The following is a 21,115-nucleotide window of genomic DNA, read 5'->3' as shown; positions in this document are numbered from 1 at the left end:
CAGACAGGAAGACTGGATGGTTTCGATGAGACCTACAGGGCGCGTATTTTCACGTGCCAATTCACCCGAACTACAGAAAATATCTGAGGTTTGTGCATCTCGGGACAACCTATCAGTTCAGAGCACTTTGTTTTGGACTAAGCACGGCTCCTTATGTTTTCTCTCGAGTGGCATCGAGCGTAGCTCACTGGTTACATCTAAAAGGGATACGGATTTCGATGTACCTGGACGATTGGCTAATCAGAGCCAGATCGCAAGCAAAGTGTCTGGAGGATCTACAAGTTACAATGAATTTGACGCAACAATTAGGTCTGGTAGTAAATCTAGCCAAATCGCAGCTAACGCCTTCACAGGACATCATCTACCTGGGGATGAGGATTCAGTCAGTGGTTTTCGGGCTTTTCCAGCCCAAACGCATTCTAGATTGCTTAGAAAAGGTGAAGCTCTTTCTAGGGAGATGGACCTGTTGGCGAGGAGTGGATGAGTCTGCTGGGGACCCTCTCCTCGATCGAACAATTCGTCTCCCTGGGAAGACTACATCTACGTCCACTTCAGTTCCATCTGTCAAGCTATTGGAAAAGAGGCCAAGATCTGGAGACGTGGATTCGATCCCTCTGGGAATCAAAAAACATTTGAGTTGGTGGGAGCCCCAAAAAACTTCAATTAGGCCTCGAACTTCAACAAAGAACCCCGACCTAGTGTTGTATTCAGACGCATCGGACATGGGATGGGGTGCAACAGCTGGGGAAGGCGAGATCTCAGGTCTATGGGAAAACCATCAGAAGAAATGGCATATAAATGTCAAGGAACTGGTGGCCATTCATCTTGCACTAGTCCACTTTCAGGAGAAGGTCCAGAACAAGATTGTACAGGTCAAGCGCAGACAACACCACAGCGTTGGCCTACATCAGGAAACAGGGTGGCACTCGTTCGTTTTCCCTTTACAAGGCAGCCAAAGATCTCCTGCTGTGGGCAGAAAGCGAACAACAACTCTGATCACCCGCTTCATAGGGAGAGAAAGAGCGTCAGAGCGGATCTTCTCAGCAGAGGAAGACAGGTTCTCACGACAGAATGGACCTTACATCACGATGTGTGCAACAGGCTTTGGAATCTGTGGGGAGAACCGTCAATAGACCTCTTTGCGACACAGAGAACGAAAGAGGTTACCAGTCTACTGCTCTCCAGTCCCAGACCAGGAAGCAGTGGCGGTGGGACGCCTTCCTCATGAATTGGGAGGGACTAGACATATGCGCTTTTCCTCCATTCAAGATCCTAGACAGAGTCATGAAGAAGTTCAGAGAGTCGAACGACGCCCGCATGACCCTGATAGCTCCATTTTTGGCCCATGAGACCATGGATCACGGAGGTGATGGAGTGGCTAGTAGACACCCCAGATCGTTACCTTGTCGGAACGATCTACTCAGACAACCACATATAGAGAGATACCATCAAAATCTCCTGCGCTCTCAACCTAACTGCCTTTCGACTATCGAAAAACTGGCAAGAGCGAAGGGCTTTTCAAGGAAGCTGCAAGAGCCATCGCGAGAAGCGAGGAGAACGTCCACACTCAAGGTGTACCAATCAAAGTGGGACGTATTCAGGGGAATGGTGCAGGAAAAACAACATTTCCTCTTCCAGTACCTCTCTAACTCAACTGGCAGATTTTCTTCTGCATTTGAAAACCCAAGGAAACCTAGCAGTATCTACCATCAAGGGATACCGCAGCATGCTTGCTTCCGTCTTCCGTCACAGAAATATTGACGTGTCGGGAGACAAGGACCTCACGGATCTCATAAGGTCCTTTGAGACAGTTAAGAGGAAGGACAACCTGACCCCCTCTTGGAATTTGGGCGTAGTCCTAAAATTTTAACCTCGAATAGGTTTGAACCTCTCGACAAGGCTTCATGGAAGGATCTCACTAAGAAGACCCTTTTCCTGGTCGCTTTGGCTACAGCCAAGAGGGTAGGAGAACTACAAAGCCTTTAGCAAGAAAGTAGGCTTCAATGGGGAAAATGCAGTCTGCTCACTTCAACTTGGTTTTCTCGCTAAAAACAGAACCCTTCTCAACCATGGCCCAGATCTTTTTCCATACCAGGGCTGTCTCATTTAGTAGGACAGGAAAAAGAGAGAGGCCTTTGTCCAGTTAGGGCCCTACAATTTTATCTACAAAGGACCAGAAACATGAGAGGTCAGACAGATCACCTCTGGTGCTCAGTGAAGAAACCTTCGTTACCCTTATCAAAGAATGCACTGGCGTTCTTTATCAAGGACTTAATAAGGAAGCTCACCAAGAATGTGACGAGAAAAGCTTTCCAATCCTCAAAGTCAAAGCGCACGAGGTAAGAGCTGTGGCAACCGATGGCTTATAGACACAACAGGTCTATGAAATCGATTTTAGGCGACTTTTGGCGAAGCAAATCTATCTTCGCAGATTGTTACCTGAAAGAAGTACAGACCCAATATGAAGATTGCTGTTCCCAGGGTCCGTCACGCGTTGCCTCTGGCGCCGTAGTTGGAGAGGGTACTACTGCCTCTACCCTATAACCTTTTTTTTTTTTTTTTTTTTTTTTTGTATTATACCCTTGCCTTTTCTTGATTTGAACTCACAGGTTGTCTGTGAAGGTTGTTGCAACCTTCCACAGTCTGGGGTTGCAAGTCTAAGTTAGGTTTTATGGGGTGTGTTATTTAGTGATTTGAGTGGGTCAGGTGGTCAGCTCTTTGTCCATGGCTATGCCAGGATAGCAAGGGTGGTGGTCTAGTCATGTTAAGGTTGAGGACCGTGTGACGACCCCATAGAGACTTTCTACAGCCCCCTGGATGGGTCGCTGGGTCTCTCAAAGAATGCAGGCGAATGAGGCAGGATAATTATGAAGCCAGCTTCCTTATCAGGTAAGAACCAGAGTATGTTTACAGCTAATATTTAGTGTTTAGTAATTATACGAATTCCCAGCGGTGTTTTAGTTCTCTAACCCACCACCAATGGTGTCAATCAGCTATATATATGTAACTACCAGGAAGTTAGATATTTAAAAATGGTATTTTCATTATAAAATAAGTTTTAAATATACTTACCTGGTAGTTACATATATAAAAGGTCCCTCCCTCCTCCCCTCTGAGAACAGGGGCATGGAATTTCTGAGGACAATTGGGAATGGTTCTAATTACCTGGTAGAGGGCGCTCAGGTATGGCCACCTGACCATCTATCGGCGATTGCCGCGAATTTTGAATTTCTGCTGTGCGCGCGACGAATCGGCGGGATAAAGCTATATAGCCTATATGTAACTACCAGGTAAGTATATTTAAAAACTTATTTTATAATGAAAATACCATATTTCTTTGGATTGGTTTTTGTGGAATTTTCCACTTTTGCTAAAATTTATTGGACCTGATAAATAGGAAAAAATATCATAGCTGGGATTGGAATTATATCTGAAGCTAAATAAAGTAGTTGGAACTGTGGAAGGACCATCAACTGCCCGATGATGTTTGGACCTGAGAGATATCAGATTGAAATCTCAAAGGGGGAGCTACTCTTTAGGGCTGGACCACGGATTCCAGGGCGGTCTGGTTCTAGGGATAGGACTCTCGGCATTCTATCCAGTTTGCTCATAACATGTTTAGGGTGGGGATGATTGTATTCCTGTAATACTCTCACGCCTAGCAAGCATGTTAGGCTTACGCTTGGGTCACTTTAATCATGTTGTGCCATCCCCTGTAGGGTAGGTTAGGGACATGGACATTTGGGAGTCAGTTTTCACTTGTGCCATTGGTGGAAGAATAAAACTCCATGAAAAGTTGATGATATCTTTTTAAGGTTTTCAGGTAATTTTTTTTTTTCCTCAAATCTCTATAAGTGAAAATAAAGATTCGAGTACCCATGGGCCCTTTGATGGTAGCAACTCAGCACAGTTGACAACCACTGGAACCTTCTCTGACAATCTTTCTTTAGAAAAATCAAAAGAGAATCCTAATGTAATCACACTGGAACCTTATGCCTCAGTACAAAACAAATCTAAAAGAAGTATATATCATGTTGACCCAACCCTGACTCATTTCAACTCCCTCTTTAGGAGTGGAAGTTGATCAAGGTTTCTAACCATGGAAACAGAACATCAAATTTCAGCCCTAAATTTGAAAAACCTCTTATTAAAAAGACACTCAACGACAGAAATGTCATTCAGAAAATAAAAATAAAGATGTGGCTTATAGAAGCCACAACAAAAACCAGTCTGAAGACTATCTATCCATAAAAAGTATCGACAGTGTGAATGTAAAAGTAAAGAAGCATGACAATATGAACAGCCTTCAGGGTACTATTGTACTTCCTGAAAATGATGACGAACCGGTTGATAAGAATATGCTGTTGGACTCTCTTAAAATGAGATATACCAAAGTCCAAGATTGGGAGGTATATATAATACCAAGTAAACAAAATAATAAAGTATTAAGAATTGCAAAAATAAAGTTGAGGGTCAAGATCTACCTCAAAAAATAAAAATTTTGGGCTAAAATAGAGAACTGAGACCTTATGTTCAAAAGCCACTACAATGTTAAAATTGTAGTAAATATGGATGCACGAAGAGAAACTTTCAAAATGAACCTATATGTGCTTATTGTGGATCTGACAAACATCCCACACAATGGAAATGTGGTGAGCCAAAATATGTAAACTGTGGACAAGATCATCATGCAAGGTCCAAAGAATGTATGTACAGTACTATATATACAGTACAGAATTGAAAATGTTACAAGAAAGAACAGGGATGCCTATAAAAGAGGCTAAGTTGGAATGAAAAGTGAGAGGAATTCAAGATCCATCTAAGAAACATACATACTCTTCTATAACAGGAACCAGTAATGAAACAAAAATGCATGCAAGTAGAAGTAACAGAGCACAGAAAAGTAAATTGCAAGAAGAAATTAATGCTCAAGGGAAAAACTAAAATGGTAAAGAATAAAGAAACAGGTACAAATGATATGGATAACATTTTATCAAATTCATTTAAAATATTAGTGAAAATAAAAACACAGGAGGATGCTACTGCACAAGTAACAGAGGGGGTCATGATAGACTGGAAATTAAAGAGAAAAAAAAGGTGTTAGGAAAGAACACCACCCAAAACAAAGAAACCAACAATTATTAGAGAAAATTTGGTCAAACCCAAGACAAAAGATATGGAGAAAGGACAAAAACAAATTAAGAATATACCTTTATCTCCTAGAATAATAGTAAAACCTGTGGATACAGATATGCAAAACACTGAAGAAGTGGAAGACAGCTGTACTATAGATAACAATGGCTATGTCAAGGAAGAAGAGATTACTCACCAACAGTTGGTATAACAAGAACTAATAAAGAAAGAATACTTATAACACATGTGAATGTAATGATTGTTTCATTGCATTTTGCAATAATAATAAAAATATAACAAAAGACAGTTTAACAAACATTATAAGGAATTTTATGAAATATAGAAAAAAAAGAAACCACTGATTTAAGCACCCATGAAAAAGGTTACATGTGCATTGAGCACTTAGTTTATTATAAAGATAAAAAAAATGCTGTGAGTAATTTATTAGAAAAACTCCAAGTTCATAATACAAAAAAAGATAGTAAAACTCAACTGCTATATAACAAAATATTTTCAACAGCTATATTATACAATGGAACATAAATGGTCTATAGACCAGAATACACCTAGGAGAAGTACAACGGTCATTAAAAGAATATGAACCAGTGATATTATGTTTACAACATGTCAACAAAATTGTGTCAACAATAAGTAAATTTACCTTAGCATGAACATTACGACAGGAAGTAGGAAATTTAGAGATGGCCATACGTGTACATAACATAGTAGTTTATGACAGTATACCTGTAAACAACGCTGACTTGAAAATATCAGGTTTTAAAATTTGAATAAAAAACGATAATATAGTAATTTATAATTTATACAACCTGTTCATGATTATGTAACACACACAAAAATAAGTATGTATAAAATATTAGCTAAATACATGGAATGAAGAAACTGAAAATAATAAATTAAAACAAGTAAAACATGGTGTTAAAAAATGGAGTTCATCACACCAAAGAGAGAGAGAGAAATGCAAGTAATTCTAATACGTCTCTGAAATAGGCCATACTCGTGTGACACATGGACACTTAATGAAGAGCCCACGTAACCCTACTCCCGAATGCTCGAGTGTAAAGTGATAATGGCAATCAAGTGTGTGTTATGTGAATGTCCAAAATATAACCAACATTGTTTATTAAGTTTTGGAAATAGATTGATCAGTGAAATTTTATCAGAATCTACAACATTTGCAATTGTCAGTTTTAATATTCATGAGGAGGCGTAAATTAATTGATAAAATATAAAAAGTAATTTATGAACATAAAAAACTTATGATGCGTTTAATAAATAAAAAATGTTTAAATCAACTTATTCTGATTTTTATCATCACTTTTTTTTTTTCTTTTGTGCAGATGGAAATGCGAGTAAATGTATTTAATGTGTGTTGGAGTTCCACTATGGAAGCATATGCATTTTGCATATTATTTTTAAAATTTCATTTTCTTTCATCATTTAGTCCCAGTGCTTGGCCTGTGGCCTAGACCTGGTACTCCATTTCATTTTAATCCATTGGGCCAGCCCTGTGAGAGCTGTTAATCAGCTCAGTGGTCTGGTTAATTTCAATATATATAATAATAATAATGTACTGGAGGTGATTCCTTTGGCACTAACTGAAACAGCCTGTGGGATAACTATTGATCTCCCAATTTATAGGCTGCATCAGTATGGTTCACTTCCACCGCTGTAGAAATTGAAGAATGTTGCTGTGACATTCCTCCAGGCCAATTTGTAGTTTGACCTATGGTTATCGCACTAATGGTCTGTGCCATGTCAGGCTTCTCATCTAGTAATGAGATGGCATTTAGGGAGTTTATGGATATCAAGGGGTTGGGTTTTGTCGTCCTAGACACTCCTAAGCTCCATCTGCTGGCTAACTTGGTTCTCCAAAGGAGAGTGAGGTTTGTCTCACTTTTTCTTGAAATAAGATTCACTTAAGAGTTGCCTCTCGCTCCAGAACTGTTTGGTGTTGGGCTAAATAGACCATAGAAAGCATCAGCTAAATAGACCATAGAAAGTATATATTTCCTGTACATGTTGTATTGCTACCTATTTTTTTTTTTTTTTTATTTCCACTAAGCTTCTCTAGGGTATTTTAAGATTGTGGTGAATCAGGGTCTCAGATTCCAGGATTCTCTCTGCCTGCACTTCCTTTAAACCTTGGTGCTTAAAGGTAACTTATTCCAAACCTGTAGGGTTGAGAAAAGTCGTTGTTTCTGGTATCTTGAAGAAGCTTGCTCTTCAGTAATTCAGACATGAAGCCCAGCCTCTAGTAGGATAGTGAGTTTGCTTGGTCCTTTAGTCCATTCTGAAAGTGCAGGTAGAGAGGAGTGAGGGAGGGAGTAACTGGGAGTGGAGCTGTGAATCTTTGCAATCCTTCAGGACAGCTATAGGTTTTTGCTTAATGATGTGATCCTTCACTTTTTTATACAAGTTTAGTTCCTCCAGGTTTGCAAATACAGTACTGTATCTCTGGTTTGTATACCTATGAAAAAACCACATTGTTCCATAAAAATTTGGGGGGTGTTTATTTGTATTAAAATTTTTTTCTTTGAGGTTTTTCTTTGGTGTCTTGCAGGTTTATTTCACAGTCTGAAGAGTCACCAGTGTCGTTCAGGGAGTCTAGTAAATATTGCACGTTCCCAGGCTTTTCCAGCATTGATAGTGCCAACACGAAATTATGCTGAAAAAAAGGTTTATCAGAGAGACAAGCCCCACTGCAATATTGGAACAATTGGCCATGTCGACCATGGGAAGACAACTTTAACAGCAGCCATTACAAAAGGTTAGTTTAAATCTGGTTTATTTCAATAAAACTTACCAAACATTCCCTTTGCTATAACTTGACTAATGCAACAAACAATTTTACGGTTATACTTTGTTGGGTCAGTAGGCTGTCTCTTTTCTGCTTTGTCATTTGCAGGTAGCTTGAGTGAGTTTCAGGTTTTCCAGTCATTCTTTACTTTTTTGCCTTGCACAACTATACTGTTCAAGGAATTTCACACCAAGGACATCTCGTCTACTCTTGAATTGTGGTTGTTAATGACAATGACAGAGTCACCATATTGTCATAGGGCTGGATACTTGTTGAGTTTTAAGGTTTACAGTCAGACTATAATTTTAACACATATAGTGTGTGTGTGTGTGTGTGTGTATATATATATATATATATATATATATATATATATATATATATATATATATATATATATATATATATATATATATATATATATGTATGTATATAGATATATATATATATATATATATATATATATATATATATATATATATATATATATATATATATATATATATATATATATCAAGTAGGGTGAGTCTCAACTCAGGATACAGTCTCAAAGGCGAAGGGAAAGGGCACCATTATTACAATACATTTATTATGCCAACGTTTCACGACAATTGCTATAGTCGCATTTTCAAGGCTGCAATGATTAAAAAAACTTCTTACAAAAAATCACATTAAAACATCGATGTATAAATTATAAAACAAAATAAAAACGGAGGAAATAGGCACAGGACATACCTAAACCGTAGCAGTAACAAGACTAAAACAAAAGAACACAGGAAGAGCAAGAAAGGATGAGAGAAGAAAACATAAACAAAAGGTTAAGCAATGAACAATTGAACAGACGTTGTTTGCGTATTTAGTGTTGGGACCGTCTTCTTTATAATAATAGATTCTAATATATGGAGGTCATTTTCATTTTGGGCTTGTCCTATTATAGAAAAATCTTTATAATTAATATCAGTTATGTTTTCTTCTCTCGTCCTTTCTTGCTCTTCCTGTGTTCTTTTGTTTTAGTCTTGTTACTGCTACGGTTTAGGTATGTCCTGTGCCTATTTCCTCCGTTTTTATTTTGTTTTATAATTTATACATCGATGTTTTAATGTGATTTTTGTAAGAAGTTTTTTTTAATCATTGCAGCCTTGAAAATGCGACTATAGCAATTGCATAATCGTATTGTAAAAGACTATATATATATATATATAGATATATATATATCGGCATAATAAATATATTGTAATAATGGTGCCCTTTATATATTCTGTTATGCTATAGATATATATATATATATATATATATATATATATATATACACACCGAGACTATATATATATACACACACACACACACACACATATCTCAATGGGGAGGCGGACGTAAAGACTTGTTTTAAAAAGGGTCAATTTATTCCCTATGTTTCGTAATGGCTTCATTACATTTTCAAGGGCTGTACAAAATAAATAACATAAATTACAAAAAGGCTATAAATTTAGATGTAAAAAAAACTTAGGATTGCACAGTGGATTACAATTAAAAAAAAATTAAAAGTAGAAGGGACAATTAAAAAGGACAACATAAAAAACAAAACACAATCTCTCAAAAAATATATATATACAATATGAAAAAAATAATAAAAAGCAAGCAGATCTGGACCAACCTATTCAGTGGCAATGTTAAAACTAAAGTGAAAACAAAAGACTAAGAGAGGTACAGTGTGCCAGCAGAGGTTTGGCTGTTTAACAAGGGGACGAGTCGTTTAATCATTAATGATTCCAAAATGGCCAATTCATGGCTGCTAGAAGCTCGCCCTAAAACAGAAAAATCCTTATTTTCAATTGAAGTTTTACACATTCTAGAGTGATTTCTGATATTCGAAAACTGGGTTTGTAATTTAACTGCCTGTCCTATAGCTTACTCCACGATGAAGAAGAAAAAAGTGTACCTAGTTTTACCAGACCACTGAGCTGAGAGTCTATGCGTACCTTCAGAAGCCTCCTGGTGGATCCAATATAAGTTCCTAAATTACATTTAGGACACGTATAGTTATACACACACCCGGAGGACATATAAGGTCATAAACGATCTTTGTACTTAAATAAAGACCCGATGGTGAGATGATTGACAGGTATTGGGTGGACCTTAATGGCTCCAAACTTACTTTGGATCTGTTGCGAAAAGTTTTTTCTAAAAGTATCAAATAAAAACGGAAATTTGGCATAAAAATTCAATTTAGGAACACTGTAAATTGTAGGTTTGAGGGAGAAGTATTTGTCTAGAAAGCGCATGGAGTATCTTAAAGACCAGTTCAGACGGGAAGCAGTTTTCCTTAAAATATTTAGATAAAAAGACGATCTCATCCTGGAATAGGCACCAATCAGAGGTTAGCGTTAGAGCCCTGTGGAGGAGAGTAAAAACAGAATTAATTTTAAAAGTTAAATGAACAAAAACTATAAAAATTTGACCCCAAGCCCGTAAATGTTCTGTTTCTAAAAATCGTGGTGTTAAAAATATTATTTTGTCTAAGAACTAGGACGTCTAAAAAAGAAAGCTGATTTTCGTTTTCTTTTTCTAGGGTAAATTTAACAAAACATATTAAGTAAGAATCTTACCTTCAACAGAAAATAATAAAACACATTTTCACAACGCTTGCACAATCTAAATACCTTAGATCATTCTTACAAAATGTAAACACTTTGTGGGTGAATTTGACAAAACTTATGCTTTTGTGGAAGGAGGATAACCAGCTTTATATATATATACCCTTTAGACACAATAATATATATATATATATATATATATATATATATATATATATATATATATATATATATATATATATATATATATATATATATATATATATATATATATATATATATATATATATATATATATATACCCTTTAGACAATACTGTACCAGAGAGAGAGAGAGACACACACACACAACTGCTGTCTTTGAATTCCCCAAGGCAACTCCTAACTCTCTCTGATTTCCCTTGTATATATATGGTGAGTCCTAAAGGGTTACTAACTAGTCCCTTCAGTCTTTGAATAACGCATTTCTCCTTCCACCTCTCAGTATACATGATACATAAAGTATACATACAGGTATACATGTATGGTATACATACAGGACTGGAGCTTCAAGCACCTTATCTCAAGACTGACATTTCGTGTCCTGGGTTAAGCATCTGGGTAAATAGAAAAAGTATTTTGCGACCAAACTCGCTCAGCTGTCAGTGTGTCAACTTCATCTCTCTCACTTCCTCATTCTTTTCTACTCAGATTATGAAAACATAATAAGGCATAGGTAAAGATAATAACTGCAGAATAGGCACACAGAACAAATGTGTAACAAGCATTTGGCCGATAACTGTCATCTCATCAGGATAAGCAAAGTGGCCTCTTCGAATACGACTTCCCCCAAACACTTGTGTCAATACAGGCTGTGGCGATCTAATAATGATTCAAAATCTCTCTCTTTCTCTACAGCATTTAAATTTCCACGAACATAGTGTGTTACAAACATGAATGATTATACTTTACAAAGCCAACTCAAAACATATGAAATAGCTGAAAATTATATCAAAATACAGAACACAAGAGTCATCTGTAAGAAATAAAGACATCCCAAAATCATAGACATCAAATCAAAATATACACATAAATCTCATAATAATATATATGTATACATACATACATATTTCGACTCTGTCGTCCTTTACTTAGCAGACTGAAGAAATATAAAAGTAAGTTTACAAAGGAAACTCATATAAATGACAGATGGGGATTACAAAGGAAAAATTTGTACCAGGAATCCAACACAGTTGAAGAATCAGTAGAACTGCCAAAACAGGGTTAAATATTTAAGAGGTTTTACAAAGGATTAGGATCAATTGTTCAGAAGCAGGGACAGGACAATTAAAAGATTATACAAGGTGGTGACTGACCACCAAAAAATAGTAGTACAACAAAATAATAATCTTTTTTGTAAACAATAACAATTTTTGAACATTTTTACAAATAAAGAATTATATTAAACATGTGAATTTGTAATTAAGTCAGTGATTTTATCTTTTAGGCCATTCTTGAACATTCTTCTAATATAGGGGTCCAAATAATACATGCCAGGGCTAAGGTTAAATTTACAGTTGGAAGTAAGCTGGATTACAGCGGACTCCAAAAGATTTCTTGAAGAGAAATCTTATGATCTGGCAATCACTGAACTTTCAATCCAATTTATCCTGTGAGAGTTTTCATTTAAATGAATGAATATAGCATTTGATGTTTGTCCAGTTTTGAATGAATACTTATGTTGCTTAATACGTAGATCTAAATTTTTGCTAGATTAGCCAATATAAAAAGAGGGACAGTCCAAACATGGAATTTTATATATTATGATGTTGTTTTCTTTAGGGTTTTATTAACATTCCTTTTATTGTGTTATAGGAAAAAACGAGGTTGACATTAAAAGATTTTAACTGATTTTGTTTTCAAAACCACTAAAATAAGGCAAGCTAAGAATATTCTTAGGGTTTCTTTCTCCATGTTATTTTCACTATAAAACTTTTTGTTGGCTTTATTATAACAAATATCAAGTATATGTGAAGGATAACAGAAATCTGTCCCTATTTTTCTTATGTATTCAATTTCTTGATCCAAATACTGGTGACTGACAATGCACAAAGCTCGTAAAAACACACAAGAAAAAATTGATATTTTGATGTAAAGGTGATGGCCTGAATAAAAATGGACATACGTTATATTGTTGGTTGGTTTCCTATAAATACTGAATTTGCATTGAAATGGTTCTCTATTAAAACATCTAAGAAAGGGAGACAATTGTCTTTTTTCTAATTTTAAAGTAAACTTAATGGATGGTACCTGGTTATTGGAATTAGAGAGTAAATCATTTACGTCAGTACCAGCAGGCAAAACAGCTAAAATATCGTCAACATATTGTAATGGACGCTTCTCCACTACACTATAAATACTTTCAATACCTAAATAATGTATTCACAAACAAGATACGAAGTCCACAAGGGGTGGAATCGTACCACTAATTAAACTGTGTGCAAGACCAATTCAGGGGGCAAAATAAACACTGCTAATAATTATTAAATTTAATACACAAGTTGCAGACAGAAGTAACACCTGAACCTCAATGATACAAAAATTAAATGAAAACCAAACACCCTTAACTATTAACCACACTTACACAATTAACGACAGACCTCAACACACTTATACCAAAAAAAGGAAGGGGGTCCAGAAAGGAGGAGAAAAATCAAAAGACAGAATACCCTACCATGATAAACACTAATTTCAATACACTAATAACTCCTCCGTGGTTAATTTATTCCTCCCAAATGTCAGAGGAGAATCTCCCGGTGGCGGGGTATCACAGGATCCACTCGGCCAGAGGTAGATAGTAGACAAATAATGGGTGCACCTAATATGTCAGCTGTGGACTAGAGGCCGTGATCACACGTTAATAATCAATAGATAAATATTTTACCGTGGACAAGAGAGGTCCCACCAACAGTGATACTGGATCAGTGGTGCTGAATCATAAAGGCAGTTAAATCCTTGTAACTGCAGGGCAAAGTGGATCCAAAGGTACTCAGGTTGCCAACCAGCAAGAAGGTAATAATCAAAAAGTAGCAGGAAAGATAGGCAAGTTCAGCACTCCTGTTGAAGATCCAGAAACAGACTGCCTATATTCTCCAACAGGAGCTTCCACAAGCCCCTCTGCCCTACGGGGAGAGTGGGAGGGGGCCATACACACACCCACGGACCATGTAAAGAAAAACAATTAAATAATATGCTTAACAAGCGAACCACCGGTGAGGAGGAAAAACAAGCTAATTCTGAATACCTGAATACAACATTTAAACAGAAATTTAAAACAAAAAAATTAAGTAATTATCAAAATTAAACTATTAGCAGCATACTGACAATATCTATACCACTTTAAAGGGGTATATATGGTCTATCCTTCTTTGTATCTGATAGACACACCACAGCGGTTGGATGTTCACCATTGACATGCAGGGCACATACTTCCATGTCCCCTTCCATCCGGACTCCAGGAAGTAACTCAGGTTTGTCTTCCAGGACAGAGTTTTTCAGTTTTGAGCTGTGTGCTTCGGCCTTTCTACAGCTCAAATTTTTTCTCGAGTTCTTGCTCTTCTCATAAGTGGCTCCGCCTTATGGGCATAAACATCTCTTTGTATCTGGACAACTAGCTTCTTAGTTTCCCATCGAAGGAGAAGTGCACAGACAACCTACAGAAGACCCTTCTCCTCGCTCAAGATCTAGGATTACTTTTCAACCTTCAAAAGGTACCAGCTGACACCAACTCAGGAGATTCTTTATTTGGGGATGACGATCAACTCTCGGAGATTTCGGGTTTTTCTGTCCCCCAAGAGAGTCGAGTCCTGCCGTCAGATGGTACACAGATTTCTCTCTCTCTCCCGTCTTGTTCGGCCAACCAGTGGATGAGCCTTCTAGGGACTTTTGCTTCAGTTGAGCAGTTCGTCAGGTTAGGAAGACTCCATATGAGAGCTCTGCAATTCTTCGTGAAAGCCAGCTGGGACAGAACTCATCCGTACTCATTTGTGTTTCCTATAACTCTGGAGATCAAGACGGACCTGTGATGGTGGCTATCCAAAGGAAGACTTTCGGAGGGAAAGCCATTCCTTCCTCTGAGCCCTGACCTAGACATTTACTCAGATGCATCTGATCTAGGTTGGGGAGCCCTTCTGGGGAACATGGAAGTTTCCGGGAATGGTCCCTGGAACAGAAGAAGCTTCATATCAACTTCAGGGAATTGAAGGCCTACAATCCCTCTCGACTGTGACTTTCAACATGACGGTGGTCCACTCGTACAACACCAAAGCTCTATCTTACATCAAGAAGCAGGGCGGGACTCACTCCTTGGGCAGAGCAGAATCATACCAAGATTGTCATTCAGTTCATACAAGGGAAGTTGAACATGCTGGCAGACGAACTAAGCCGTGGTAAACTGGTCCTCCCCACAGAATGGACCCTGGATCCACAAGTATCGACCTGTGGAAGCTGTAGGGAAAACCGGGCCTAGACCTGTTCACAACATCAAGAAATCATCGACTTCTTCTGTTCTGTTCTCCAGCCCCAGGTCATACGCCATCGGCAGAAATGCTACCTCGTCATGGCCAGATATTTTACCCTAATATATAATAACTTTTATAAAAATGTGGAATTTAATTTGCCTAACATTTACTATGGTCTGCACAGTAGTTCTGCAAATTTTCAATACCAGATTCGGTGAACTTGCAAGTAAACCTCGGCCTGATGGCAATGGATGCTTAGGTCCAAACAGCCTAGAAAAAAAAAAGTCTAACCTTTTTCAGAATGCTTAACCCTTAAATGCCGAGTGTCTATTTACAAAAGTGTCTCCTGTATGCCAGCAGGGTTTGAGAGTTAGCGCCGAAGCGGAAAGAAAGTTTTTTAAAAAAATCACAGCACGCTTAGTTTTTAAGATTAAGAGTTCATTTTTGGCTCCTTTTTTTGTCATTGCCTGAAGTTTAGTATGCAACCATCAGAAATGAAAAAAATATCATGTATAAATATTGGAATATATGACAGCACAAAAAAAATTTCATATATTGTATACAAATCGCGCTGTGAGCAAAAGAGTTAAAGTTAATGAATTATTTTTTTTTCTTTGTATTGTACACTAAATTGCGATGATTTTGGTATATAACAAATTGTAAAACGATCAAAGCAACACAGAGAAAATATTATCACAAAATGATGAATGAGTTCGTAACGAGTGGGCGTAAAAATAATTTTCAAAAATTCACCATAAATTGAAATATTGTGCTAGAGACTTCCCGTTTGTTGCAAAATGAAGGTAAATGATTGAATATTACTAGAATGTAAGCGTTTTAGCTTACAATTGCAGTTTTCGACCATTTCAGTCGAGTTAAAATTGACCGAAGGTCGAATTTTTTCTATTTATCGTGATTTATGTTTTGTTGTATTCTACATGAAATTGCGCACATTTTTTCATGTATAAAACTTTATGTAACGGCTAATAGAAAACGGTGCAGAAATTACAACAAAGTGACTAAAGAATTTCTGAGATTTTCAGCAGAGTTAGCGCGCGCGGACGTAAGGAAAAGTTTTTTTCAAAAATTCACCATAAATGGAAATATTGTGCTAGAGACTTCTCGTTTGTGGCAAAATGAAGGTAAATGATTGAATATTACTAGAATGTAAGAATTTTAGCTTACAATTGCATTTTTCAACCATTTCGGTAGAGTCAAATTTGACCGAAGGTTGAAATTTTGGCACTTATCGTGATTTATATGAAAATATTTTAAAACTGATAAAAGCTACAATCATGAGTTATTTTTTGTTGTATTCTACATGAAATTGCACACATTTCATATATAAAACTTTATGTAACGACTAATAGAAAATGGTGCAAAAATTACGTCAAAGTGACTAAAGAAATTGAGATTTTCAGCAGAGTTAGCGCGCGCGGACGTAAGGAAAAAGTTTTTTTCAAAAATTCACCATAAATTGAAATATTGTGCTAGAGACTTCTCGTTTGTTGCAAAATGGAGGTAAATGATTGAATATTACTAGAATGTAAGAGTTTTAGCTTACAATTCCATTTTTCAATCATTTCAGTCAAGTCAAAGTTGACCGAAGGTTGAAATTTTGGCACTTATCGTGATTTGTAGGAAAATATTTCAAAATTGATAAAAGCTACAACCAGAAGTTATTTTTTGTTGTATTCTACATGAAATTGCACACATTCTTATATATAAAACTTTATGTAACAGCTAATAGAAAATGGTGCAAAAATTACGACAAAGTGACTAAAGAATTTCTGAGATTTTCAGCAGTTAGCGCATGCAGACTTAAGGAAAAAGTTTTTTCAAAAATTCACCATAAATTGAAATATTGTGCTAGAGACTTCTTGTTTGTTGCAAAATAAAGGTAAATGATTGAATATCACTAGAATGTAAGATTATTTGCTATATCTATATATATATATATATATATATATATATATATATATATATATATATATATATATATATTATATATATATATACACATTCATACATACACACACACATATACTGTATATATAATATATATATATTTTATTAATTTGGTATGAATACATAAATAAAAGGAATGCAGGTGAAAAAAGTTTTTTTTTTTGCATAAAACGAAATAATATACAAAACACCAATAAATACACACATAAAAACTTGTAATAAATATAAAACAAAATATAAAATCAATGCAGAATACTCACTCGTAATCCTGACTCTTCGTTCTATTCTTATTTTCTCCCTCCTCCATTGAAGAGTCTTGCATTTTTTTCCTCTAGACATGATGAGGTACAGGTGAAGGAGGGAGACGCGGTCCCTTACTGCAGATGGGCCGCCCTTCGGTGGTCCGCTGCGCCCTCCAGTGTCCCTCCGGTAGGCGCACTCCAATATATAACCGCAGTGTGGTATTTGCGGTCACGCTTCCCAATCCTGCAAAGTGCTACCTTGCAGAGTGTCTCTTCTTCTGCCATTCATATGGCACACCCGGCACCATTTCTGCTTACGCCCTTCTAGGGGCTCCAGTGTGTGATCCCCTGCCTGCAGTCGACACACAGGGTCCACTACCTGACGGGACACTGGAATGTCAGGGAGGGCGGCATCATCAAGGGCGGCGTCAGCAGGAGCAGGACGACCAAGGTTGGCCCTCCTAGTGACATCTGCCTTATCCTCTCGGGGCAGATCTGGAGCTCGGGGCAGGGGGTTGGTGTTGGAAGGCCACTCCTCAGGATTGAAGTTTATGAAGGCATTCCTGGCCACCTCGAGAAACTGGATGTGGGACAACCTCCGGGTGTCGGAATTGTACCCGCAGTAGAGGAAGTAGGCATTCTGGAGGGCCAATTGAAGGAGGTATTTGAGGAGCTTCTGTGTCCACCTCCTGGTTCTCCTGGCGAAGGGATAATACTGGATGAGTTGCTCAAAGAGATCAACTCCTCCCATGTGCCTATTGTAGTGCCCGATGACAGTAGGCCGTTGGACACGAAACTCCTCATACGTAACTCGGCCCTGCCGACGTGTCTTCTTCTGCTGAACGACCTCTTCTTGGATGGGCTCATGACTGGTCGTAATCATGGGCACGAGTCGGACCCCCTTCCAACAGATGATGAAGACATCTTCCTTCCGCCGCCACTCTGTCTCTCCTCTTGCCAGATGTTGCAGGTGGCTAGTGAACCTCTTGAGGACATTTGGGGCCCCACGCACCAACCGAAGGGTACCACTGACGTGCACACCTGCTTCATACAGTTCCTGGGCCAGGAATACCGAGTTATAATAAATATCCATAAACAGGTGGTATCCCTGGTTACAGAAACGATCCACAAGACCGAAGACCGTGTCACGCAGCGTGGAGAAGACCCCGGAATACACAGAGAAGCCAATGACGTATCCAGTGTTGGATTCCGTAATAAAAAATAACTTCACACCATATTTCTTTGGCTTCTTGGGGTTGTACACTTTTATGCTTAGACGTCCTTTGTATGGCATCATCCCCTCATCGAAAGAAAGGTTCTTGGAAGGAACCACGAGAAACTGGCACCGTTCACGAATGTAGTCCAACACTGGGCGGACTAAGGTGAGGCGATCTGGGTTATTCCGGGGTATGGCCCTTCGGTTGAAGGCGTTGAAATACCTGTCCAACGCCAGGAAACTATCACGGGGCATAATGCCGGGCACATTGGGCATACTTAAAAAAAATTCCGCCTCCAATATTTCCTGACGTCGGCAGCAGGCATCATTCCCAAAAAAAAATGTGGAGCCCCAAAAAATGTGCCATGTCCGTGAGGTTGCAGCCCCACCATCGATACGACAACGTCGTCTGCAGTTCCTCACGGCAGTACCGAGCGTAATCCGCCATCTCTGCAACGAGGTATTCCAGCAATTCCCATGTAAGGAAGAGCTGAATGAACCCCAGTGCAGTGAGAGGCACAGGGACGGTCAGTCCAGGTACTGCCATGAATGGGTGCATGTTAGGTGGGGTGGGGTCCTCCAACCACCCCTCATCACTTTCGGACAAACAGCTTTCACCTAGGCTGCCCCCCCCCAAACTTTCACCATCACTTTCTGACTCGTCCCCACCAGCCACAATCTGTGCCGCCTCCTCCTCAGACTCTCCCTCATAAGCACTGAAACCACTGAACTCGAGTTCACTTTCATGCTCTGGCTCTCGTACGGACATTGGGGGAAAATATTCGTCATCACTGACATCGGGCATGATGTCCTCGTCACTAGATGACCAACTGCCATCAAAATGAGGACTTTCCACCTGCTCTCGATCGAGCTCCAACAAGTATTCGTCAATGTCCTTTTGTTGGAGGCCTCCCAAATGTTTACGAGTGTCTCTCAGGACACCCCGATGTTTCCTAGGGGTCGTAAAAGGCACAGGGTACGGCCCTTGGGGCCCACGGACGTGTGGCCGTACAACACGGCGTTCAAAAGATGGATCACCTTGGGTGCTGGGTCCCTCTCCAGCATCCAAGTTTAAAACACGTCTCACACGCCCACTACTGACAGGCAATATGCGCCTTTCAGAGTCCTGACGACATTGGGACATCTCTCCGTACATCCTATTGCGTCACAAACACGCTAACACTTGCACAAGTTTGGCAAAACAGGAATGTGTCAAGAAATCGTTCTCTGACAATGCATCACTGATGCTTGTTGTGCGAGAAGAAAGAAATTCACGCATGCGCAGCTGGGTCACGCTTGTAAACAAAACAACAGCGTGATCTGTGAACTCCCAGCATCCCTCAAGGCGTAATTTAAAATTTTCGCAAACGAGGCCTATAAGTATTTTTCCGTGAATATTTAAAAAAACTTTTTGTAGTCGATGTATTTTACGTCCACTTGGCACCCGACAGACAACTTTTGTCGATGTAAAATACGTCCAGTGGGTGTTAAAGGGCTAACTAGGGACTGCCTGTATAGTGCTGTGTTATCAAAAGCAGAACAAAGCTCATGAATAGTCACTGTCATTCGTTAGGTTTACTACGAGATTCAGAGCCTTTGTCTCGTTGTTTTTCCGGAATAACTTTTTTTCTGTTCATTTAACAAAGATATTACTTGGCCATAGTATACTTTACATCCCTACCTAATTTTCGGCAGCATTCTTTATTACTTATATTAGAAAAAAGTATATTCATAAGAGTAAAATAAAGCAGCCAAAGCCAGTGGCAGAACACTCTAATATATGGGTTCAAAGTTATATGTGACTTAAACATATGACGTCCCGACTCCTCCCACGGGGTAATGACGACAAACAGAAACATATGACATCCCGACTCCTCCCACAAGGTGATGACGACAAACAGCTGTCTGAAATTCTGAATGAATATTCGTACCTTGTCAAGGCTTCAAGAATGGCGGCTATAATAAGTCATTGTCCCCATGGTTGCAGGACAGCTTTTGTGATTCGACTTGCACAGTTGTTTAGAAGTGAGGAGGCCCGTGGCAAACCCTATGTAAGCTTGAACAGGTAAATGAGTAATAGGGCCCTTTTTTGGGTAAGAAGTACACCCGGACATCCAAGGCTACCAAGTTTTCGTCATTTGTTGACTTCCATAAGGTGCAGAAAGATAATTATATATGCTCTATAAAGCAATAGTTGTTGATTTCTTAGTGAAATATAACTTGTGGAACAACATAAAACTTGCTTTGCCAAAAAAAAAAAAAAAAGGGCATGTCATTTCATGTGATCGCTATAATGAAAGTTGTTTTCATATTCCACAGAATATTACTGGCATGGTAGTTCGATTGTTGGTAGGCTTTTTTCTTCAAGGACTCTAGCACTCGACCTCATGGCATAAATCCTGTATACTACTACTACTACTACTACAAAGTGTAAACAAGGAGTATTGGTTGTATTTCATTGTTGCCAGAGGTTGAGATTTTTTCACGAATAGCCAATTATCCATGGAGAAGGAGGCAAGTTAATGACGTCATAAGGTACATCATTATATCTTCGAAAGATATTCCTCTGAGTTTCCTGGAGATGTCTACAAGAAGTCAGTGTTACTCTTATAATTACAAGAATTAGGCCACTTTCGTAATACAGAATAC

At 38.4% G+C, this 21,115-nt stretch overlaps 1 protein-coding gene across 1 annotated transcript in view; it reads left to right on the top strand.

The window, feature by feature from the left end:
- mEFTu1 (mitochondrial translation elongation factor Tu 1) overlaps positions 1–21,115 on the top strand; it is a 235,199-nt gene that overhangs the window by 32,337 nt on the left and 181,747 nt on the right. The window contains exon 2 of the mRNA XM_067103039.1: positions 7,715–7,921. Coding sequence (XP_066959140.1) covers positions 7,715–7,921 — 207 coding nt within the window. The remainder of the gene's footprint in view (positions 1–7,714; positions 7,922–21,115) is intronic.

The sequence above is a fragment of the Macrobrachium rosenbergii genome, chromosome 4, assembly GCF_040412425.1.
Source record: "Macrobrachium rosenbergii isolate ZJJX-2024 chromosome 4, ASM4041242v1, whole genome shotgun sequence".
Classification (NCBI taxonomy): Eukaryota; Metazoa; Arthropoda; class Malacostraca; order Decapoda; family Palaemonidae; genus Macrobrachium; species Macrobrachium rosenbergii.
Note: the sequence above shows the minus strand (reverse complement) of the source record. Positions and strands in the feature narration are given on the sequence as shown.